Here is a 26,930-nt window from a genome sequence, read left to right as displayed (position 1 = left end):
ATCTGAATACCATGACTGTTGACACAAATAAATTCATCATTTTCTACAAAGCGAGTAATCGTTCACTCGAACAATATGTTATGTATATTTGATTCAATTTATATCAGATTTAATTGGTTGTAAGTTTTAAGACTTTATATCTTTTAATTTCATTATATGTCAATAATGTATTTCTGTTTACTAGGAACTCGTACTTTTTCCAGAAAATAGTTTGACTGTTCATTTCTGTAAACACCATAGGGCTGGCCTGGTTTCCGACCTTAATTCAAATTTAGTTACAATCACGTAAACAATTTTTTTTTAAAATTATTTTTATTGTGGGAATAAATAGGTTGAGATCGAGGCTGTGTCGGATACGTGACCCTAGACATGTAAATGATTTTTAGTGAAATAAACATCTATTATTCTCGGGATAAAATTATTCTTATCAAGGATATACAGGATTACGTAATTTATTATATGTAAACATGATCACCAGATCCTCTCTTCCGCAACTAGGCATTTCCAAAATTGCACATTGCTTAGCTTTAGTAGTGATGCTTAGAGAGAGATCTCACAGACTGGGCTTAAAAACACTTGATGTCAAGTCGTTTCCTTCTGTTGTGGCCAATTTATGAGTTATTTGTTAATTTTTCTTCAAATTATTTGCATTTTAAAAGAATAATTCGTTTCTCTTGAAATATTTTGAGTGCTCATGCAAAATCTTTGAACAAAGACATTTCTTTAAAATTTTATTCTGATTTCAAACATCGGATTACTTCTTGGGTTTCTAAAAGGAACTGTAGACCACAAAATAATACAGGATACAGTATACGTCATCGCCTTCCATCTTAGATTCTTCGTCGGGACTAGGACTTGAATTCATTAGAACATTTTGTTATATGGATTTCTAAAATTTTATTCGTGGATTATTCTTGGATTATTTTTGGAACTGATTCTTGAAACTGAAAGTTCTTATTTTTTTTATTTTTACAGTATTTTTCCAGGGAAATAAATTATTTGGTAAATTATTCAAAGCTTTTTGTTTTCAGTCTTTCTTGTGTTGCTGTTTTTTCGAGCCTAAACACGTAACATAAGATATACATGATACATTACTCTTAATCTGTGGTAATAGTCATGTATGAATTAAAATTAGAGCAAAAAAGCGTTTGATAGTCAAGACAATTTGTTTTTACTGTGCATGGTTTTGTCGATTATCCGAACTCGTACAAACAATATCAATGCACATAAAAAGATGACATGTTTATGTAATTTAAGTGATTTGTTTTCAATATTTTGAATACTCAGTTAAACATTTTGTGCTTTTTAATCACGAATTTGTATGTCCATAGTCAATCATTAAAGCACTGTGTGATTTTTTGATTTTGAATTTAAACGAAACGTTCATATGATAATAACTGCATAATATTAAAATATGGACAATATGAAATATAGCACAAATATTGCATAAAATACACAAATATAATATTAATCATTATAATAAAATGGTTGAAAAAGCAATGTTTCCTATTAATATATTGATATAAACTGAGTCACAATTGAGAAAGAATGATCGGACAATTATTAGCAAACAGAAATCGAATCCTAAAGAGTACATACAATTTAGCTAATCTACAGATACAATTACAATTATAATTGTCTTTATCTGCATACAAAATTATCAATCAAAATACGAAAATTAAAGAAAGTTCATTCACTTCATTGTTAAGAACCGTTAATTTTGACAGTAATATAATTTTAGCAAAATAAATGCAAATCCGAGATGACCGATTACAGTTAGACTTTTGTGGTATTTGACTGCACAAATAGTTGGTCCAGTTCTCTCCCAACTTTAGCGAACATCGGTCTCATCTCTGAAGTTAACGTCCAACTGCATTCACCAAACCACCTGGCCAATAGAGAAAAAGAGATTGTTTTATTGCATTGAAGCGAAATCCTTCGACAAAAGAGAGACAATAACAATAAATTTGCACCAATCAAGCATAATGTTTGCATCATTATGTAACAAAATGTCAACTTATATATGCAACATGCTAATTGAAATGTTTGTTCCTAAAGAGATAAGATTATTCTACACATATTCTAAGTAGACTGGAACACATTTTCTTCAATGTAAAGACATTGAAGAGACTAATTTTGGTAAAATCATTCATGAAATTTGCCTCTAACTAAAGTCTTGCTCAGATTCAGTAACAGGGTGCAATTCAGTGCGATCAAAATTTGACAAATATTCTTAACGATACACGTATAATTTTACTCTTTACCCGTCTCTACTTGATGGCAAAAACTCATTCATAACAAACAATTGTAAAGGTGACTCACTTCGACAAATGCCTTCAACCTAAAAAGATCACAATATACCAAACGATATCGGAAGGGATTAGAAATTCTACATGGTTTAGGGCACGTGCATACACCATCACTGTTAATAACTAAGTTTATAACTGTATTAAGTTCAATGTTTTTGTCGCCTATGTAGCCGACGTTTTGAAGTGATATTTTATATATTTGTGTACACATAATATTTCGTCAATAGTGAAAGGGAATACTCTGGCGACAAGCGACTTCTATGTTAAAGTAGAAGGCATGTACCCTTGCGTCGAGTGGAATATAACATGGGGAATTTTAACATGGGTGGGACTATAGAGCGTCAAGGGATTGGGACTCTCTAGCGACAAGGGATTGGGGCTGTTTAGAGTCAATGAAAATGGAACAGGGGTGATGTCACAAGTTGCAAGTGGATGACCCGGATCGGGCGGAGCAGTGTGGCAACCTGAGACACAGAGACAAAGATACTTGGTTAGAGACAGGGTTAGATACATAGACAAAGACATAGAAAAACAAACACGTATACACATACACACACACAATGTACAATTGCACACACACGTACACCACACACAAACGTAGATGTGAACACATATTTAAACAAACACACAGATAATAATACAACCTACTAAACCAATTTTAAGCATGAGAATACATTTTTTTCGAGGCAATGGAGTAACCCTGAAAGGGCATATGGTTTCCTTCTTCTTCTTTGTCTTTAAATTTCTTCTTTTCCTGCACAAACATCCTATTATCTGATCTACATTCTTCTTCTTTGTCTTCTCCTCTTTATCCTTCCCCTTCTCCTTTTCCTTCAGCTCTTCTCATTCTTGTTTTCTTTTAAATGTTTTCTTTCCATCTTTTCATTTGTTTTTTATCATCCTCACCCTCATTTTCTTCTTTTTCCTCTTTTATTATGTCCTTTAATATTTCTCCCCGTTTCTTCAGATTATTGGTCTCCATGCTTAGTCTGTGCAGGCTATAAGCTCTATACTGCATCCTAACCAACATGTTCTCCACCATTCCTATGCTATCCAACACTTCCTGCATCTTGTTCATTTTCTCCAAATGGTTGCTGGTCATTTTATTGTTCTGTGTTGAATGACGCGTATGACGAACGCTGTGCTTTATATACTTGAAGCACGACGTGAAGGAAAACATCCTTTACAATAACTTCACATATTATCTACTATCAACACAAAGGGAAGAAAAACAACCCATTATCTAATATTAGTACAGAGGGGAGAAAATAACCAATTATCTACTATCAACACAGAGGGAAGAAAAAAACCTCATTATCTAATATTAACACAGACTAGCCAAGGACTCAGTGTTTATAGTCACATTACGCATTCCCCAACGTACGGGCGCACACAAAACACACGCATACACATCAGTAAAGGAGTGTTTATAGTCACACTACTCCACATTCATACAAACTGGCAACTTGATCTGTCTTTTTCTTATAAATTTTGTTAGCCCTGAAAAGGGCTGGATGATTTTTTGAATTTCAGATGCACCTCGTTAATGGTATCATCTCCCAGGCCGGGCACCACAGACACAACGGCAGTTCCAGTCCTGCTCCCAATGCACAGTTGTGGTTATGAGCGCAGAGGTCTCTTAAGTGGCTTCAGAACCCCAATCTTCAGTTTCTGGGATTCTGAAGACTTATTCCCTTTGTCTTCTATGCCACACACGTGGATGATGTGGCCTCTTTATCTCTTTCAGACGCAACTCCTACTTCTAGTTTTCTGTCTGGGGGACAGCGGCAATTAGTACTGGTACTGGTTGCGGCCGACGTTGTTGTGTAGTTGTTGGTGCTGGTAGTGGCTGTGGAGACGTCCTCATCTCTGGCTTTGCCTCACACACAGGGCTCAGTATGAGGTGAGACAGAATCGTTCGTTTCTTTTCCTTCTTTTCTTCTTTTTTCTTTTCTTCCTCCTTTTCCTCGAGTCTTGCGCTTTCTGATATGACCTACATAGTCAGCTCATCCAGAATGCACCCGGCATATTCCTGGTGCATCTGTAGCTCAATCAATGTAGCTATCCTGCTCATGGTAACGAGTGAACACTGGGGTAGCCAGAATGACGAACTCTTCACTTTATATACTTCAAGCGCGGACGTGAAGTAAAACACCCCCTTACATAAAAAGTAACAATGCCCATATCATCCTCATCCATCACATCACCTAAAAGAAACATTCACTCGCTTTTTAACCTATAATACTGACTACAAACACACACTATCTTACAAGTCAGAGAAACGAAGTGCATACAGGCACACTTCTATCTTTTAACCACACACACACACTCACACACACACGCAGAGACACTATCTTACAAGTCAGAGAAACGAAGTGGTCATAGACACACTTGTATTTTCGAACAATGAACACAAATTTAGATGATATAATAATACATATTTTCTAAATGGTTAAGTTAGCCCTGAAAAGGGCCCTTTTGTTGGGGTGCTATGGCAATCTATTATCGTATTAGATTGCGCCCCCGTATGTCTGAAGACTTTCCAGCAGAAGTTTCCAGGCATCCTGTTTTGTTCTGGGTTTTCTTCTTCCACAGGTAATGATAAGTCATCAATTTAATCCTGACTTTTTGCTTGAAACATCTCTGACAAGTAACCGTTTCTTCGCTTCTTCTCCGCACTCTGGTCCAAGAGAGCTTCGATGTGATGGATATCAATGGAGGAAAGGAATTATCACGCAAGTCTTTATACCACTGACAATCTGTGATGAGACCCCAAGCGTCCTCTAGATACTCGTCCAATTGTTCTTCTTGACTCATCATTAGATATGTATCGTGTTGAATGTGACTGGGATGATATCATCATCAGATATTTATCGTGTTGCATGTGACTGAGACGATCGTTATGACATCCATAGAAATCTTTCTTGGTCAGTCCTGTAATGATTTCCGCTAGGTATGTGGCAAAACAGGAGAATACATGTTGTTCTTGTTCTGGCCGTCTGGACTGACAACCTATCTTCGGCAATGTCTTTATGAGAGAGCGGTTCTGCTTCCACAATATCATCGAATTCCATTTCCATTTCCAAAGGTTCTCCTCCATTCTAAGAGGGATAAGAGTCTTCCATAACTTCTAATAGTCTAGAATGACTTCTCTGAGACTGTTGACTTTTAGAGTGTTGTCGAATTTGGCATGCAAGATTACGTTAACCGTGTTGGATAGAGCTTCTTCACACTAAATTTCCACACGCAGTTGGCCAGATTGTATAGGGTGGAAATTTCCTTTCTTCTTTGGGTTGTCGTCCTCCTCCTCTTGTAGGTGCTTGCATTGTTCAATGTTGCATTCATGTTCGAAGTCTACGATTTGGTGACAAATGTTACATCGTTTTTTTCCTGGACATATGTGTGACTTGGCACTTTTGGTACGTATGACTTGTCCAAAAGTAGAACAACATTTCAAGAGTTGACAAGCACTTTTCTCCTGTGAACATTGCGTCTTCAGATGTTGTTGTTAACATGTTGGGCTGACAAAAGTGCGCTGGTAAGATGAGAAATGCACTCGTTCATGTCTTCGCCAAGACAGGGTTTAAAACCAAACATCACTTACATTTCGATCCGCAATGCTTGTCTAGCTCTCGATTGTTATAGCCATAGTTACATTTCTAACATTAATAACCGTATCCCAGAAATGTAGTGATACTGGTAACGACATCAAAATGTTCATCGTGATGCAGGACGTGAATGTAGCTTCCGTCTTTAAACCTTTTGCATCGATATGACAGAGGTCCACGCACTTCTTGAGGGTGTACTTTCAAGGTATGGCTTAGAACTAAGCTTTCTTGCAATTTTCCCATTTCTGGTCAATCTGACCAGAAAGAAGGAAGAGCCAACACAGATCGAACTTCTGATCAGAGCTTTGCCAAGTGTCATAAGAAGGTTTTCTTCGGAGGAGCCGACAGACTACTCCCCTTCTTTTGAGATAATAGTCAAGACACTTGCTATATCTGTAAAAATAAAGGGCATTGGTCTTCGAAATGTCTGCAACATCAAAGCAAGAGAGGCGTCAGAAGAGACAAAGGTCAAGATACCTGTTATCATTGTCAAGAGAAAGAGCAATGTTCTTCAGATTGCCCTGGAAAACAACAGGAGCAGGAGGATTAGAGGGGTTAAAGACAGGAAGAAGTGGTACGCGCCGAAAAGGAACAACCCAGACACGTTCAGAAAGAGACGAAAAGAAGACGACACGAAAGTGAGGGAGAAGTAGAAGGAGAGGAAAAATATGTGACAGTGGAGAACTTCAAACAAAAGAGAGAGAGAGAGAGTGAAACGACAGAGAAGAAGTCTATGAACTTTCGTAAATATTGTGTTGTGACATTGGGTTGTAAATATTTACAGAGAATATGCCAGAAAGAAAAACTTAAGTGTTTCCTGAAACTGATTTTTATCATAAGGACCTACACCTACGCACTCACAACCGTTCATCATGGTGAAAAAGAGAATTTTAGATTTAATTGATTTTGGCAAATGAATTCTTTTTTCTAGAGATATGGCTGGCCCTGAAAATGACCGTTGGGTGCTTGTTTTTTAAAAAACAAACTTAGGATCGGGAGGTAATGAGCTTTAACTGCCTTACCCCTTTTCCACGACCAAGGACCTGCTGCTGATTTGATAGAAATCACTAGGGTGGGTATCTCAAGCGTAGTGGGGCTGTGAACGGGATTGGAGTGTATAGCCTAAGAATGTCGTTTTCTCTTGGGTCGTATTAAAGAAGTCTGATACATTTCTTTCAGATTCCTTACGTCTGGAAAATGTCCAAGACTACCGTCACCGTTTGACTTCCAGTGTCCTAGACCTTGTTTCTTCTCTGCTTATTCTTCTTCCTCTCGTTTTCTTCTTAACTCTTGTTCTTCTTCTCGCTGTTGCTGTTGAATTAGAAAGACTTGTTCTGGTTCTTTCTGCTGTTGCAAAACTTTCTGCAATATTTATTGTTACCTCAGTATGAAATCCTTGAGTATCGGTAAGGAAGGAGAAGGCAAAGAAGGTACTGGTACCGGAATAAATTCATGCAAAGAGAGAAAATCCACTAAATCCCAATTCAGATCTGACAGTAGGACTGTGTTTGCTTTGGTAGCCGCTGCAAAACCATCACTTCTCGTGTTCACAGCCGGTGCATCCCAATTCATGGTCTACTTACTTTCCGTCATGTTCTAACTCTGACGTATTGATTCCTTGCGCACAGACGCTGCCACACCTATATAGGGTGTGTGACGTTACAGGCAACTCTCCTAGGATTGGAAGAGAAACTCCGCTCTGTGACTGAAGTTTGTTAAGTATTGGTGAAATAACTTAAGCCGTTTAAATCCGCTCTTTCACTATAAATAACAGCGGTTCACTTCATTTAATTCACTTGTTCTCGTCACAAGAATCGTTTACCCTATTATGGTCGATGTTGTTAAACCCGGACTATCCCACGCTTGTCATATCATCATGGACAATTACCCAGATCACAGAGACAGCACTTTGGAAACGAAGGATCTATGTGTAGAGGCAAGGCTGTCTTAAGCGAGTCTTAATCTAGGGTCCAGATGTTAGACGAACTTTGAGGTAGAGGGGAAGATCCATGCAATGATTTTTATGTTAACTGAATGGTGTTAACAAATTAGGGCCTTTTTCAGGGCATCTCCATTGCCTCGAAAATATATTATTGTGCTTACATGTTTTAGTAGATTGTATAATTGTTTATGCGTTTGTACATGTACTCACTCGAACGTTTGTGCACTCGTACGTTTGTGTGTCTGTTTGTGTGTTTGCTTTTCTATGTATCTGTCTATGTCTGTAACCATGTCTCTAACCTTATCTCTGTATCTATGTCTCTATTTCCCAGGTTGCAACACTGTTCTGCCCGATTGAGGTCATCCCCTTGCAACATTGTTGCCTGTGTCCAGTACCGTGACGTCAGCCCTGTTCCATTTTCCTTGACGCTAAACAGGCCCAATCCATTGACGCTCTATAGTCCCACCATGTTAAAGTCTCCATGACGCCAGGGTACATGCCTCAAAGTTTGACATAGAAGTACCTTTGACGCTATAGTATCCCCACTCAGGTGTTTAGTGATCTTGTTCTGATTATATGAATCGTTCATTAGATGTTGTTTTCAAGTCTGGTTTCAGTCAAAATCTTTGATGGGTTGCTTTTGATTATTTCGTAGTTTCTAATAGTTACATTAAGAAACAGACTTCTTTAACAATGTAAATATCTTTCATAGCATTATGGTACAACTGATATGGCTTACATAACTCTCTTACTGTCTCTGTATATATATATATATATATATATATATATATATATATATATATATATATATATATATATATATATATATATATATATATATAAGATACATACATACATACATACATACGGCTTGAGTCTATGATTGCCCCTGTCAACTAAAATCCAGCTCCTGACCTTCGCGAGTGGCTTAGACTTGAAGTCAGGCAGACCATGTTTTCCACTAACCGGAGAAGGGGTGAAGGCGGACCACTGTCGCCTTAAAACCAGTTGATTCGGGTAGATGGGACCCGTAAACCTTGGTTGGTAGCTCATCTAGGAGAAGAAAAACTCCGATTCCAAACCTCTGCTGCCTTGTGGCTATATCCACTCATGGCAAAGGCTAAGGGAGTAAACCCCGACAGAAAATCAGGAGACGGAGTCCCTAAGGCGGTCTGACATTGACTTCAGCGTCATTCCGGCAACTCCTGCGAAGCCGTTGGTGCCAAGCTGTATCGGCATTTGTCGTTCCATTGGGCCCACCAGCAGCGTGGAGAGGGGGGATCTGCTTCATGGACATCAGCTGATTCTTCATACCACCCTGCCCAGGCTTCATAGCTCTACTGGAGAGGACACTCCAGCGTCGTCGTAAGGTGTCGGCACAACAGGAGAAGTAACAGTTTACCGGTTCTAAGTCTAAGCTCGATTGGCGTAGAGCTTGGCGCCAGGGGTTACTTCTGACGGTGAGAGATAACCAGGTCTCACTGGACAGCTACCGCCGCCTCAAGCTGGCAGCCCCCAGTCAGTAAGGTGATACCTTCCATGGCCTGCCTGCTTCACTAGGTGCGTGGAGCTTAGAGAACCATCTCGACAAGTGGGCCACACATCTCCGCACCAGGAAAGACTAAAAGAAGAAATAAGAAGACTCCAACTCTTCGTTTTGCAACCTGGAACATCAGGACCATGTGTCCTGGATTGATCGCTGACCTACAGCAGATCGACGATGCACGGAAGACTGTCATCATTGACAGAGAACTCTCCCGACTGAACATCGACATTGCTTGCCTCCAGAAAACCGGACTGGCTGACAGCGGCATCATCAGGGAAGCCAATTACACATTCTTTTGGCAGGGGAAGCCCTCGGATGAACCTAGGCAGCATGGTGTAGGCTTTGCAGTAAAAAACACGCTAATCGCCTCCATTGAATCTCCATCATCAGGTACTGAGAGAATCCTTGCCCTCCGGGAATCAACATCCTGAGGCCCGTTCAACATCTTCAGCGTGTACGCCCCAACCCTCTGAACCACCCACGAGGAGAAAGACAAGTTTTATGAGGCTGTGGATCAGGAAATATCCAGTATCCCCAACAATGAAGGCCTTTACTTATTAGGAGACTTCAATGCTAGAGTGGGCCTGGTCCACCTGTCTCGGCTTTTACGGAAGGGGCAAGATCAACGAGAATGGTCAGCGACTGCTGGAGATGTGCTGCTCCCGCAGCCTATGTGTGACCAACACTTTCTTCAAATGCAAAAAGATTCACCAGGTGTAGTGGAGACACCCACGTTCACGCCACTTGCACCAGCTAGACCTCATCATCACCAGGCGTGCAGAACTGGCCAGTGTCCTCTTCACCCGCAGCTACCACAGTGCCATTTCCTCGTGGCCAGAAAGGTGCGAATATTACCCAAGAAGCTGCATCACGCCAAGAAGAAGGTCACCCATGCATCAACACCTGTGTGCAAGCAACCCAGAGAAAACACAGCAGTTCAGCAGCAAACTGAAGGAAGACCTCACCAAATTGACACCCGATGTCACCATTGACTGCAAGTGGTCCCATATCCGTGACTCTGTGTACAATTCAGCCATCACAGCTTACGGGAGCAAAAGAATGTCGACTGGTATGAGGCAAACAGGGAGGAGATGGAGCCCGTGACGGATGCAAAGAGGAAAGTCCTCATGGCATACAGGCTGTACCTTGCCCCAGAAAAAGTATACAGACAGCTGCCGACACCGGGGATGCAAGAGGAATGTATGAGGGTATGAAAAAGGCGACAGCCCCCCCCCCGCCAGCGACAAGACCGCCCCCCTCAAGTCCAAGACGGGCGAAGTCATCACAGACCAGGGGAAACAACTGCAGCGATGGGTTGAGCACTATCTCGAGCTATATGCAACCCAAAACAATGTCACTGGAACTTTCCTGGACGGATTCCAGACCTGCCTGTGATGGAGGAGCTAGACACACAGCCCACCCTAGAAGAGCTCGGAAAAGCCATCGATTGCCTTGCCTGTGGGAAGGTTCCTGGAAGTGACGGCATTCCGCCTGAAGTCCTCAAGAGCGGAAAACCAGCACTGCTCCAGCCCCTATACACACTCCTCTGCCTTTGCTGGGAACAGGGATACATCCCACAGGACATGCGTGACACCCACATCGTCACTTTGTACAAAAACAAAGGAGACAACTAACGGGGCATCTCCCTCCTCATCATCGTCGGAAAGGCTTTCGCCCGTGTTGCCTTGGCGCGCCTGCAGATCGCAGCCTCCCGCATATACCCAGAATCCCAGTGTAGGCATGATCTTCTCACTACGTCAGCAGCAGGAGAAGTGTCGCGAGCAGCAGATGCCCCTCTACATTGCCTTCATAGACCTGACGAAGGTGTTTGACCTGGTTAGTCGGAGTGGACTCTTCAGACTCCTGCAGAAGATTTGCTGCCCCCCCCCCCCCACGTCTGCTAGCTGTCATCATGTCGTTCCACGAGAACATGCACAGCACAATGTGCTTCAATGGCGCAACATCTGAAGCCTTCCCAGTCATCAGCGGAGTCAAACAAGGCTGTGTCCTTGCGCCTACGCTCTTTGCCATCTTGTTCTCCATGCTTCTCCAGTACGCATTCAAGGACTTCAGCGAGGGATTGTACATCCATACCAGGGCTGACGGCAAGCTGTTCAACATCGCCCGTTTCCGTGCTAAGACTAAAGTCACAGAGGTACTGATCCGTGAATTGTTCTTCGCCGACGATGCAACCTTGACATCACACAAGGACGATGGACTTCAGCAGCTGTTATGCCGCCTCTCCCATGCTTGTAAGGAATTTGGACTGACCATCTGTTTGAAGAAAACGAACGTCATGGCGCAGGACGCAGACTCCCCTCCCTCTGTCACTATCGATGGATACAACCTGGAAGTTGTCGAGAACTTCACATACCTCGGGTCTAACATCTCCAGCTCACTCTCCGTTGATTCTGAGGTGAACGGCAGGATTGCCAAGGCAGCAGCAGTGATGGCCAGACTAAACCAGAGAGTCTGGAACAACCCCAGTCTCACCGAGAAGACCAAACTGCGTGTCTACCAAGCCTGCGTGCTCAGCTCACTTCTCTACAGCAGCGAAACATGGATCGCCTATGCAAGACACGAGAGGAAACTCAACAGCTTCTACCTGAGATATCTGCGGCGCATTCTGGACATCCAGTGGCAGGACAAAGTACCCAACACAGAGGTTCTAGAACGCGCCAACATGAACAGCATGTTCTCCCTTCACAGCGAGAGGCGCCTTCGCTGGCTTGGCCATGTCAAGAGAATAGACCCAGGCCGCATTCCCAAGGACCTGTTATATGGGGAGTTAGCAGAAGGTGCACGACCAACTGAGCGACCACATCTTCGCTACAAAGATGTTTGCAAGAAGGATATGAAGACGACAAACATCAATGTCAACGACTGGGAGAGCTGTGCAAACAACCGTTCCAGCTGGTGTCTTGCTGTCAGGCAGGGAGGTCAAAACGCAGAGGAAGAGAGAAAAATAAATCAAGCTGAAAAGAGAGCTAGGAAGAAGGATAAACAAAAGCTTACTTTGGAGCTACGCCATCGTCTCCCGTAGACGGACGGATGCCAAGATTTCCAAGAAGACATACATACATACATGCATACATACATACATACATACATACATACATATACATACATACATACATACATACATACATACATATTTCCTAGAGATTTCTATATGGTTTTCTGTATTTATATATCTCATTTTGTAAATGCATTAGTTGACGATGTATATATCATGCTTGCGTTCTCGTCTATGATGTGTCTCATAATCCTATGATATGTATAATATGTATCTTAGCAACCTGATATACTCTTTGTTGAAGAGGTAACTAAGTCATATAGACAGTCAGTCATAGATAAATGCATGCACGCACGCATACGCGCAAACAAGTATATATATGCATAAATACATGCGTCATATGAAGAAAAATAACTATATATAGAATTACACTGTTATAAGTTTTTCATTTCATTTTCGTAAGCACATAACACTATAGACGTATTAACTTTTCGAAATATTATCATCATCAAGCAACTGTTAAAAGATCAGTGCCATGCTCCGCCAAATGATTGCAGATTTGCATAATTGCAGGTATTGAGATATTTCGTTTTGTCAATACGGTAGTTGACACAGTATTACTATTGTATTTTTGTCAATTTTCTGTTCTATTTTATGATCTTGTATTATCATGAATTTGTTTAATCTGATGCAATCTCTTTTTAAGAGGAAATAAAGTCGGCCAGTCAGTCATGCATACATACATACATACATACATATATACATGACAGAATATTCACACTTATATTACGCATCTTCACCACAGCAATAATCGACAAGAGGTCCATTTAAGTAAGGCAGAACGTTCACCAAATTTTCAAAATATGTACACGATAATGCAAAAGATGTCATTTAAATGTTTCCGGTTTAAAAAGACATCTGCCTCTCAGAATAATATGTTAGACTTACTGCTGAACATATTCTTGTTGAATATACCCGATTATTTAGTAAAACATACTTAGGGTTGCCCTGATATTATTGCGTACTGTTGCACACATGTACATGATGACAATGTTGATAACATACCTATACTGTTGTCTGAACATGCGCGGAGTTCATTTTATGTTCTGCTATTGACCCCTATTTTCAATCTTTGAGAAAGAAATACGTTTTTAAGGTGCATGTGCAGCGCATAAGAAAAACACCTGAACAAACGAAAAAGATCAATTAGGTCAATTATAAAATGACATAATCGAGGGCATCCGAGCTTTTATTTCAGAATCGAGTTACCATATTCGTCGGCTGTCAATAATGTTAATGTGATTTTTGTGGACAATTCGAAAACAAGCGATTAATGTTCATGGTTAGAATACGAAAAGAAGAGAAAAAACAATTTCCAGCAAAAACACTCATTCACTTTGTGTCTAAAGTAATGATCATCGAATCAATACATCCAACCACAACTGCAAGATAATTGTGATATTTCAGAATGTGGATCTTCAGGTGAACCATATAGTTTACCTCATTTCATGCCAGTGCATCAACAATCTGATTAAAATCAGATCTCCACTGTCCCATGTGAATATCTGACTGCGACCTCTTAGAGGTCATGTTATGGTGACCTTAGAACTAACCAATGGAAATGTAGTTTTGAAAAATCAGAACGTTAACCAAACCGTTCGGCATACGGTGATGCTCTTCAACCATACTACTTAGTTTCCCATACTTCAAAAGATAAGACTTCATCAGTTTGGCTGATACAATTAGCGATCATGGTAATAATATAAATCAGCAGAACACGACCCATAAGTTTTCACTGTCAGATATTCAGGTAGGACAGTGGAGATCTGCTTCAATCTGAGCATCATAAGTCTTGAATTAGCTGCGCTAAAAGAATTGGGTCATACAAAGTGATATATCTGCATGCAAAACCGGAATGTGATGCGCATAAAACTGACTTTGCTTCAGGGTTGTCATAAAAATACTGCAATAGTTCCATCAACGAATATTGAGCTGAATTGCAGATACACAGACACAGGGATTACAATATAAAGTCTCTCGTCTCTCGGTATAAAAAATTCACAAATTTCAAATAATTGTTTTTAAAAAAATGAGTTCAAAAAGGGCATTTTTGTTCCTTTTTAAAAAAAAAGTGTAAGTATAATGTTCATAAACATTAAAGTGAAATTAAAAAACTTTTAAAAAGGTTTATGAAATTAAAACTAAAGAAACGTGAGGGTTATTACTTCGTTACTTTGCTCGATGACACTTCAGAAATAATTAAAATACAATTTAGTGAAGGCAAGTTGCATGATTCGACTGTCTTTTAATTTTACAAATGCTCTCATTGTACAGTATACTTTAGTATATGTGAGTATAGAATCAAAGCCTACTTCAAAAATATAGTATTCATATGAATGGAATCACACAAGAGTTTCTAATGTAGTCTTTCTTCATTCAGTATTTAATCAGTATATGTAATCACTACCTTAGGATGTTCTTAGTGACACTATAGAAACTAGGGATTTAGTAGAACTTGAAAATTATATATTCCATGATATGGCAAAAATATAGCTTTAGACTAAATTCGGAACAATGCTTTCAACTGTTGCTTAAATTCGTGTCCTCTTTAAAGTGATGAAAAGCAAATATTCTGATTAAAATTACTAAGGTAACCTAGTAGTGGAGGATGATGAAGAAATGTGGCAAATGTTATCTCGTATATAACATGGAGTTACTTACTTGTCAAGCAGCCTGTATCAGGCCCATCATAACCTGCCGGGCATGCACATCTGTTCGGAGCAATACAAGTTCCGCCGTTCTGACATTGTGGGTTGCACACAGCTAGATAGTTAAACAAATTAGTCGAATATTTAATCTAAATTACAACAGTGATGTGTTTCCCTTTATGCAAATGGTTGTTTTGTGCTTAACCAAATTTGCATTGGGGAATATAAATACTGAGTGATTTTTAAATATGTTGATTAGTGATGAAATAGGTATGTTGATCATAGGGGGTCTCACGGTTACAACGGAGTTACTGATCGTAGCGCCTAAAATTACCTCCCTTAGCTTCAATGCGCATGCCCACATAAATTTTCCAGCTCCGGATAGTTCACCGTTCTAGACTTATTAGCGAAACATAAAGTCAACAAAGGAAGGTATCTTAGTTGTACTACAGATCATTATGGTTAAACCAGTTAATCAATTATATATGTCAAACATCATTTCTTCATACTAGGTGAATAATTATAAACATTAAATCAGATAATTAGATTCAGTGTCCATACTTACATTATATCAAATAATTAAATAATATTTACTTTCCATACTTAAATAATAAAATAAATACACTCTCCATACCTGATAATATAAATTCATTATCCATAATTTCAGATACATTTGTAGGAACATTTTACTCTGCTCTCCGATTTTAAACATTTATTGCACATTTTTGATTATATAAACTTAACGAAAACATTATCAACAATTTGTATTTTTCATATGTTGATATATCCTTCTTTCTCAGTTATTTTCGCATTTTCGTTTATAATACGAGTTAAGAAAGTTATAACACACGTTCGATAATAAATTATAACACAAATTCGATAGGTCAGCTGATTTGTAATGCTAAATATTTTCAACCAGAAAATTTCTTTAAAAATTAAAAAGAGGAACACGGTATTTTAATGTATTCAGATGAACTTAACAAAGCAATAATTTCATTAGCTATCAAAACGATAAATGGGTGTAATTAATGCAGATGGAATATTTATTCATATTTGGGTGTAAATATCGTACAATATTCAGATGAAATAACATGCCCAATGAGTTGTTTTTTTTTTTGGTTTTTTTTACTTTTGAAGCATCAAATATCGGACGGTACATGCAATAACATTCATCATGATTTTTCTTTGCTTATGCTGACACGTAATAACTCTCAAATTTGCTGGGGTCTTTAGACAACATTTATGATTGCCACCAGCAAATTGATCTAGAACAGCCTTCTTAAAATTAGTTTAATTCTGTTTAACTTTCCTTTCATCAAGTATGTAAGTTTTAAAGATCCAATTATTTCACAGATTCCGTCATATTACTTTGGTTCGCCTTTTAAATCAATATTGATCCACGTGACCGGATGTAAAATTGCAAACAGTATGATTTAAAAAAGAGACTGCTTGTAAGAACATACTCTACAAGTTTATAATAATTGAATACTCACAAATATTCATCTTTGTTGTCTTTATCTATCAGTCACTCTTTCTAACTTGCATCATTTTATACTCGTTTTTAATCAGAAGTATGTTTATGTAATATACGTATGCGAACACACATTCATTCGAGAATATACATACCCATGCATCAGATGAAAGAAGACAGACATACATACAGACAGACAGACAGACTGGTAAGTGAGAGCCACAAATGTCCTATACATCCATAGTGTGTCTAACATAGATATTTCTCCAAATTGTATGCTCTAAAATTTCCAACCGTTCAAGGAAATAAAATTAAAATAATCATCAAGGAAACTCGTACGTGCGACTGTCTGTTCAAGCCTGGTTGACATTTGTGCATTTTGAAAAAAAATCAAGTTATTTCATGAAATTATAACGAACAAGAATAGAAAAGCCAAGGAAATAAATTTAATATAATAATCAAGGAGACTCGTACATGCGCCTGTTTGTTCAAGCGTGGTTGACATTTGTGCATTTTGTGAAGAAAAAAAACTCAAGTTATTTCATGAAAAATATAATGAATATTAATATTAATTTAGACAATTAATAATAACATAACCTTAAGAAGTTATGATTTTTTTCTCGTTGTCGTTCAACCGCCATTAACTGCTATGATTGAAGCTGTACAAAATAAACGTATTTTCATTATTCTTCAAGCGGGATAAATTGCAAGAACTTTTTACACAGCGATACACTTTCGCACAATCAAATAATACAAACTAGAGCATAATGTAGTAATGGAAAGATAATGAAGTTCTGAAATGGGCAGATAATATTTATTTGAAAGCTGGGAGCAGCGCAAGTTAGTGAATAAATTAAAAGATGTAAAATTAATTGATCAAATATTGATATAATTTATTTTTAAGATAGTGAGATATCGATCCTGCTTGCATAATATGAGCGGTCTGTCACATTTTCTTGATCTACATCTGCCATCTTAATTGATTGAACTATTCGGAAGTGAGTTGCACCGATATGCCCTCTGGTGATCTCAATGGGAGATGCTAACCGTGAAACCCCTTATGGGATTATTGCATATGCTTCATATTAGTCTCTCTTAAATATCAACAATACATAAAACGTCTCTCTTAAAAATCAACAATGCAAATCATGAAACGTATGATTTCGATTGCTCCGTATAGCATATGATGCATCTTTCACCTCTTAAATATGGATAATTGTATTTACAATATAACTAAACTAGCTTCTTCACTATATATCGTGTTTCGTTTTATTTATATCATATTTAAACATATATAGACTCGAACTGTATTGATATTGGTCCAAGTCATCAACAGTAACCTGTGTATTTATTTTTTATTACATTAACATGATGTTTATGAAACGCTAATTTCAGATTCTAGTGTTATTACACAGATTTGCAAAGAATGGAATCTGACGAAAGGATGTTATGTCAGCATAAATATTTCAACTATACAAACACGTTGATTCAAAAAATTAAACTCTCTTCTTTCAAGTATCAAGAAACATGAAGAGAGAATTAGTATCTGACAGAAAAGTTTTATTTCTTTACTTCACGTAATGATGTGCAAAAACAGTAATTTGTTGATGTGACATACCATGCAAAATAATGTTAAACTTAATGTACTAAAGACAACATTTCCACGCAATAATAACTTTAGTTGCACTAAAACCTCAGTTTAAAGGAGACTAGAAATCAAAATTTTCCTTTTACGTATGTAATTCTCTACAGATTTTAATTCGACTGCAATGTTTATAAATTAAATATCGTAAGCGGGTAGTGATTATATTGCGTGAAAGATACCACGATTCCGTAAATTGCCGAGTTTTTCCCAGTTTTGATGAGACGACAGATCACGTGGTACCGTGACGCTATACTAGCCAGTCCTCGAATACAAACATAAACATTGGCGAGCGAGGCAGACAGGAGACCACATTTGGGTTACACATTCAAAAGTTGAATCTGCAGTCTGATATAATAGTTTATGTACTGTACTGGTAAGTGCTAAAAGAAATTTGTTAGGCACAGGCCCCGGGCTGGTGACTTAAATAAACTAAAAGTCCTGAATGAAATTCCACAAGCCCGGACAATTCATACCTGTCAACTCTCAAGCCGGGAGAAAAATCTCCCGATTTTTGGGGTATTTCCTCATCTACCTCCCGATCTCGTAATATCTCTCAATTTTGCGCAGCGAAGTCCCGACTATTACATTAAGTCTGTCAATTTTCATTTGTCAGAAGAAAAAAACCCAACCCCAAACCATTTATAAATATAACGTATGCAATCCACAGTCTAAACTGCCACACGGCAGACATCGTAGCGATATGACTGAAAAATTGTTAAAGCTACGTTAAAAATTAAAATCACATGCACACACGTCTAAACCCGGCACTGGACGAAATAATTAATATCATACAACAGTTTTTTTCTTCTTTTATTCTTCTTCAGTAAATAGAACGTGAAGATTAAACATTATTCAAGTAAATTTCAGATGTTTTTAAACAACTACAACATTACTATAGAAAAAAATATTAAAAGAATAAAATTGTCACAATTAGCTTAAATGAATGATCACTTTGAAATTTTCTCTGCAAACAAAATCGCATCTCCATTTCCGCCAAAGAAACTCGGCCAGTTAACACCTGACATTCCTCTACCGTATATGAAAAGTTTAATTACCATGATTAAATTACAAGGAATAAAACAAAATATACCATGCAATATATGTGGCCCTAAAGAACTAATTCTATAAATATTTTAATCAGCAAACAGTGTTACATGCATTAAGACTTAAACCTAAGGAAATAAGATGGGGCATAAAACTTGAGAAAAACAGTTGCCACATGTACGGTAACTTGTGACTGCAGATTTGAACTGTTAAAATGAAGTCCATGGCATTGTAAGTAACAACAACATAGGCATCGTTTACATGTATTTGGCAATCAATTGCTGGTGCTTACACATACAAACACTGTCGAACATGGTTTCTTTGAAGTATGTCCGAAGGGCAGTCCTTTTCACAAGATCAATGCAAGGATAAGGATTATGTTCATTAGTCACACCGGCTTTATTGTTTGCGTACTTAAATCAAAACTTTAGCTATTTTGCAATTTAGCCAGACCTGACCAGAATATGCAAAAGGGGCTTGTCATGGGGGAATAATAAGGCGTATCACAGGGAGAAAAGGCACGTCAAATGGACCGTCGCACATTGGGGCAAGGGGTGGGGGTCAATAGTCCCCCCCCCGTTCTATTGTCAGACAGTTAATGTGAAACTTTGACGTCTTTTTTTTAATCGCTGCTTTTTAAACTGCCCAAGGAATAGTTTTATATCAGTTCCAATTATTACAGATTACCGTTTATGCATACTACATGTATACAATGCATTTTTTAAAAAAAATTTTAATTTGTATAAGATTACTGAAAATTGTGTTTTCTCGAAACACGACAGGTTTAGAATCTTATTTTTAGCAAAGCTTCCATTTGATTAAAATCAAATCTAAATTTCACCTAGGACAGTGGTGATTTGATTTAGATTGTGCCGTGTTAAGGCATGTATGTCAACATCTTGAAAATACATTTACTCATTTCACCAGCGCGATCAAAGTTTCCTCAGGCAAACAATTTTTGTTTCGACAAGCCTGACGGGCACCTCACTTTGAATACAGGATGGGCCGGAACTAAAACCAGAAGGGGCCCAGGGTGTCGGGCTATCAGATTTGATTTTAGCACTGCTGTTTTAGATAAAAGATATGTGGATTAATTGTTGCATTTTGTGGTCACTTACTCGTCCTTCTGCCTATTTTCGTAACTCACACGTTTAACACTTTTCACAGGATTTAAAATGTCCAAAGGTATGTCTGGAACAGCGCCAACTTTTAGTCTAGGCCTAGCATTTGCGTATCTTTGAGCTGCCATTTTTTCATGATCCCTCTCGTAACATTCCTTTGAAAAATGTAACGAACACATAGTGCTGTATGGTGTTGCTTTGAAATCGACTCGTTTGTAATAATGTACCCATTCTTTCATTATGCCTTTGTCTTTCGGAAAAGAAAAAAAAATTATGTCCACAGTCTTTTCTTAATGTTCTATTACACCCGTAAGCAACGCAAAACGGTATTGTCTTTTACTCTGGCAACTCCCACTTGGGCTGCTGGAGTCGCTACTATGACGTCACATCCCGAAAGTAACCGAATAGGCGCGGAAATTTTGCATACGAGGTCACGGAAATTCAGCTCCTAGAAGATAGGCCAATATTTAAATATTGGCATTACGGTCGCAGATGATACTTCAGAATAAGGTTTTCTGCTATAGTACTTTTATTATTATTCTATATTGGTTTCTGGTCTCCTTTAATAGTAACTGCCATTTTATTCATTCCAACATTTTGCAAAGACAGCGTATTTAGATATGTCAGTACATGCAATATTAATATACTTACCAATAACGCAATTTTCATCTCCATTTGTGTCTATCCAGCCAGGTGAGCATTTAACAACCGTTTGGAAGCTCATTTCTTGCCTATAGCCAGTCTGAGTGCACCTGGTTGAACAGGAAAATCGAAATTACCTCGTTTTAACAGAGTTATAAAACAAAATTATTTGACAATCAATATTTTTTCGAAAGGTAACTTTAGTTTCGCAGAGACATGTGATGCTTGCGATCCTATCTACAACTGATGAAGTAAACAATTGTTACAATTTTACATTTTTGCAAAAGCACAGAGAAACACATTTTTGCAATTATTTTAACTTGGCTTAACTTACAACCAAGAGACATATTTAGTTAATCCTAGAAAACCATCACAGACAACACAAAATGTATACGTGTCGACCGAGCTGGTAAGTGAAAGTGAAATATGCATATTTTTTATAATGAACAAGCTGACGGCAGAGGCGCTGACATAACGGTAATCCTGCAGAGTAATCAGATCAAAGGTAAGCATAGTGACCTTAGAGCTCAGGAATTCCTAACTTAAAGCCAGTCTAGACTTACCAAAGCAAAACACATAAAGTATGAGCTGTAAGTGTAACCAAATTAAGTGTGTATAGAGGATAAAATGAGTGTGATAATGAGAGTAATCATTTACTTGCTGGAAAATGTGTCAAAAGAAATACATGTTGAAAGGTAACGACGACAATTTATTTTTCAAATAATATTGTAGCGATTAACTGAATTAATTTGGATTATTAGGCAGTTTATTTTAATAATATAAATTACCTTTTGAAAATAATGTTTTTCCGTGTGCAATTGGATTTACGTGTTGATGTTTTCACAATAAAGAGACACTTTCATGCATTATAGAATTTCTACAATGTCATATTGTTTGGAAACAAACCACTGACATTAATATGAAAGTTGCAGATTTGTCCTTTTTGTCGCTTTTTCCGTGTTTACTACCCACCATATCCTCTACCCCCCCCCCCCACGACCTGCTTAGCCCATAAGCGACCCATGCATGTTTAGCAATTTTAATTTCCACACATGGCAAGCAGTTATGGGAGGGGGATAGAGTCTACGACGGATGTTTGTGCACGAAAGGGATTCCCAAAAATGGGCCACACATCAATTTGATAATACTCGTGTTTGTTATGAATTTGATTGCATTCGGGACCGATTAATACTGCCCAAGCAGCTAATAATGTCAGCTGCTGTTCCGATAACGTTTTGTAAATTCGCAGTGTTTCTTATTTGTGTCCATCCGTGATTGTCGGCGATTTTTCTATTTCTATATGATACTTTCAAATTCAGCCGCACGGATTACTTTATCCTTAATTACAATTAAATACAGTTTTACTAATCGTAATGAAACTGCCCTGTGCGGCTGATAACAGTTCGGTATAGGTGCTTACTCATGAATGCAGTGCATGTAATTTAATTTGATAGCACCAGCAGAAACATTTCATATTTCACGATCAGCGAAGATCTTTTTAGTAATTTCATGTTTTTTTGTTTTGCTTGAAATATTGTTTCATGTTGGTAAGATTGAGGGTCGATCATAGGTCTTCTGTTATAATGCAATCAGTTATTTTAATTGTATGTCAGATAGACCTTGCGCGGTCTCACAGTCATGCGCAGGCGCAATGCACACACGCATTTCTAGCCAGTTACCGGTACTCTCTTTTATTGATACAATTGTCATACAATTATGATAAAACTTCTTCCTCAGGAATACTTAAATCTCCAGCGATTGGCCTTTCTAGTGGTCTGGCGACCCTTTCATTAAACATACACTGAGGAAAGCAGCAATGTTTACATCTAAAGATCGTATTTGCCCAATAACGGTGAATGACATTTTGCCTCTGTAGAAGCAGTCCCGGAGTGGTGGTGATGTATGTGCGATAGTTCCAACCTGGCCTTGCTGATAGTGGTACATCAGGGTGGTTCCAAATAGCTATTTCCACTTGAACCTTAACAATATCATATGGAAGTTCATACGAAGGCTTGGTAACGCCAATTTGAAGGAGATGTTCATCAAATGGTGGAACAAAATTGTTATCAATGTTTATATCTGATGCCAGTTGATCCAGCTCCATGTCGGTAAACTCAGCAACCATATTACCGCGGTCAGGTGTCATTACTATAATTCTATTGAGCGTACACTACTTCAACCGGTGATGCAATCTCAACACAACACTCACCACAACTTCATAGAGAGCACGATCTAGAATATACTACATGGGAAGAGGAAGAACGTAAACATCAGAAACAGAGAGAAACATTTGAACAAAATGGAAGAATACAAACAGTGGATAGGTGAACGGGCAGATAGGTGGATAAATGAACAAAAACGACCGCTTCACCTGCCTACACCAACACGGAAAACGGTCCAACTAAATTTGCACCAAATCGAAAACGCAAACCTGGAAGCATTACACTACTCCTCGCAGAGATAACAAAACAATGTGCTGAGAAAAGACAAAGACACACACAGACTAGAAGAAGAAGAAATGATGAAGTGGATTCATGAAAAAAAAAGAAACGAAACAGACTTGTGGATTGTGTAATCCTATCGATATTGCAGAGTGATTGGAAGCACTTGTAGGTTCCGTTTGCGCTGACAGCAATGCGTCAGAAGTCGTCAATGAATTCGCATCGATTTTTCTGTGTTTGCGCACCACTAACATCAGGGACAGAGACACATATGGAGCGTTGTGTATAAACTGTTTTACATGAAATATAAATTGCCATGCAACAGGTAGTTGTAAATACAACCAAAGCGTGACCTCGATCATCAAAGAAACCAGCATTCAGTATGACTTTTAGGCACCTGTAACCGCTGTTGATTCAATCACACATGAGATCGCAACTAACATGAATGCGAGTATATTACACTGCCCTAATATGAGATCCCGTGGACAAAAGTTAACTCATTATATAAAAATTATACTGGTATAAACAAGCAAACAATGTCCACAAAAAGCCGGACATTATACAAAATATACTATAGACATCTTGAGTATTGGGTAGTTGAAGCCGCCTGAAACAGTTAACCACTCATGGGATTGCTCGAACTTGGTTGACCAAACAAGCGCTGTCGCACATTTGTCTAACAGTACTAAAAACAAATTCACTTGGATGGAGCGATATGCAAAGACGAAATAGGTCCATCAAGCAGATTTGTTGTTTCTTACATATGATCATGCCCGACAAAATAAATTACACATATACAAGAACTCGTTAACAACTGTCGATGTATTGAGCAGATAAAAATAAGCTAGACGTTGTCATCCAAGGAATTTGCAAAAGTTGCAGATGCACTCGGTCATATTATATTCACGCAGAGCGCACACATGGCCATTCGTATTACATGTGCATCCTGGCAAAGAATTTCTGAGATCTGTTGTTTTGATTTCGACCAAACACCATCTGCGAGTACGTGTCGGACATTGGCATATTTATCATTATATTGTGGAATTACTATTCGGTCATCAGTATGCACAAGAATTGTTGATGAGGCCTGAGCGGTCTCACGAATTGGTACCTCGATTTACATTTGTCATAGCAGCACTGACCAATGAAATTACGATTGGATAAAAACCAGCCAGCACATTTTCACAAAAGACTGTCACTGCTACTCAGAAAATGATGTCACAGTCAGCACCATTACAACAATTCAGAGACATGTTTGTTCGTTTTGTTTATATACCTGGAGAGTTAGAGGGTTGAAAACGTCGTGACACTAATCCGATATGTTCCGTCGATGTTTTCCCGATTTCAGAATGGATTGATACTCAAAAGACAATGAGCGTGTTAACTATTGGGACCGTCGCCTGGTGGACCATTGCCTCAAAGCTAATCATTTATGCGAGAGTAATTGCAACTCATTCCAGCCATTTGGGAGCTGTTTATACACTAACCAGTATCAACCATTAGTTGATTCATAATAGCATTATGACCAAACACGTGCGTGGTGATTCCATCCGTAAATATCCACCTTTTAGTATCAATTGGGGACAAACTAAACTTGTTGCATCGGTAAACACCCATACAGTTTTTTGGACATCGTATCACATTTGCCGTCTGTGCGAACTCACGTCGGTCTCAAAGACATTCCACGTACAGATTGTGTTTGAGATCTTTTTGCACCATCACATGTGGAACACCTTTGGACATTTGAATGGCTTTTTTGGAGCTAAGACGATTCTGCGGTCCAATCACCATCGATTACATTTTGGTCGCTGTCGCATATGCTCTTCAATTAGGTTACATAATTATTCGTCTTTGAACTAGACAACAATCTTGTTGCTCGTGTTATCAAATAACAATATTATCAATATCAAAGAACTTCAAATACTCGCTGGTATCATATTCGTAAAATTCGTACAAAGTAAAATATTTTGTGAATTCCACCATAATACTTTAGTGATTTAAATTAGATGCAGATGTGTACTAATTTTGTCATATACTTGCGTTGCTATTCTTGTGCATCATCTTGGTATATTACTTTTAACACAAATAGTGTTGATAGGTGAGTTTTGATGGCTTTCTAATATTAATGCCCACTATCACTTGTTTAATTAGCCTGCTCTTTTATATCATCATCATTGACACCATCAAAAATGTCACTCGCTTCAAAAGTAGTCAGCGCAATGTTTTCTTTTGTGACTACTATTTTATGCACAATTATCTGCAGTTTATTTCATTCCATTTCTTAGGTCACTCTCAGGTTAACCAAAATATCAATGCATTTCGGAAATGTTTCTGGTAACAGAGATGCCATTTTTGTGCCTCCTTGATAAATCTTTATGATGAATTCAAGCGACACAGCTATCTCAGTTTATCACTTTCACTTTTGATATTCCAATCATTTTGGCAAGTTAAAGCATCTGTTGGGGACAACTAGCAATTCGTTCAGAATACTTTCAGAACAGATCGCCTGACTATTGTCTAACATTCATGTTAAACCCAGCGCAAGCAATTCTTCGATGCCAAAATATTCACAACTCAAATTCGATGTCAATAGCTACATGAGTAGGCATTACTAACAGTAATATATTTGCATTTATTGTTTTTATTTAAAAATTCATTATAGGATATGGCTTATGTAAAATTGATTTTGTAGCTGACATTGTCCAAATTTAAGTTAATTTTCGTAAGTTACTCGTGTTATCAAAAAAGCTGGTTAAGGTCATAACACTGGTCAACAGTGAAATCATTACTGACTTGAAAAGGCCCTAATCTGTAGTATTTTGGTGTGCCGAACACGAATATAACCGTGAAAAATTTGTATTGGCTCTCGTTTTGAAGATATTCATATACCTCATTTTCTATGTTTCACTGTGTAAATTTCTCCAGTAGGACTGCAGCAACATCCGGAATAATGATGTAACATTGCATAATACCATCATGCTCACATCATCCACAGTTGATTGCATCATTTTCTGATGCAATGCAATACTAATGCCATGCGGCTGCTGAAGTAAGTTGACGTCAGCAGTGTACTATACATGTGTAGGCCTATTATACTAATGCCAGGCGGCTGCTGAAGCTGACGTAAGCAGTGTACTATATAAAGCCCAATCAGATAGGTTCAGCATTTAAAATATTTTAGACGTTGTGCGAGACAGTTCAAGCTACTGTTACATAAAACTTATTATTTTATCCATTTACGTACAATAAAGAACAGTAATGCCTCGAAAGTGTGTTAATACCGCGGACAATTTTTGCTATATTTGTGGGGAAGTGACATTTGCCAACCAGAAGAAAAGTATCAATTCTCAAGTGAAGAAGGCATATCATCTTTACTTCGGATGCAAGGTTGGTGACCAAGACAAGCCTTGGGCTCCGCATATATGCTGTGCTACATG

At 38.2% G+C, this 26,930-nt stretch overlaps 1 protein-coding gene across 2 annotated transcripts in view; it reads right to left on the bottom strand.

Moving 5' to 3' along the window:
* Positions 1-323: 323 nt before the first annotated feature.
* LOC149776254 (netrin-G2-like) overlaps positions 324-26,930 on the bottom strand; it is a 104,344-nt gene continuing 77,737 nt past the window's right edge. The window contains exons 2-4 of one of the 2 annotated variants that reach the window (XM_089942308.1): positions 21,062-21,162; positions 15,143-15,244; positions 324-1,888 (exon numbers count right to left, since the gene is read on the bottom strand). In XM_089942308.1, the coding sequence (XP_089798434.1) occupies positions 1,860-1,888; positions 15,143-15,244; positions 21,062-21,162 (232 nt within the window). In that variant the 3' untranslated portion in view covers positions 324-1,859. The remainder of the gene's footprint in view (positions 1,889-15,142; positions 15,245-21,061; positions 21,163-26,930) is intronic. The other variant, XM_089942307.1, reaches the window with a different exon arrangement.

This window comes from Sinohyriopsis cumingii, chromosome 18, assembly GCF_028554795.1.
Source record: "Sinohyriopsis cumingii isolate HCF-2022 chromosome 18, ASM2855479v2, whole genome shotgun sequence".
In the NCBI taxonomy this organism is placed as follows: Eukaryota; Metazoa; Mollusca; class Bivalvia; order Unionida; family Unionidae; genus Sinohyriopsis; species Sinohyriopsis cumingii.
The sequence above is the reverse complement of the archived record's forward strand: the minus strand, read 5'-3'. Positions and strand labels throughout refer to the sequence as shown.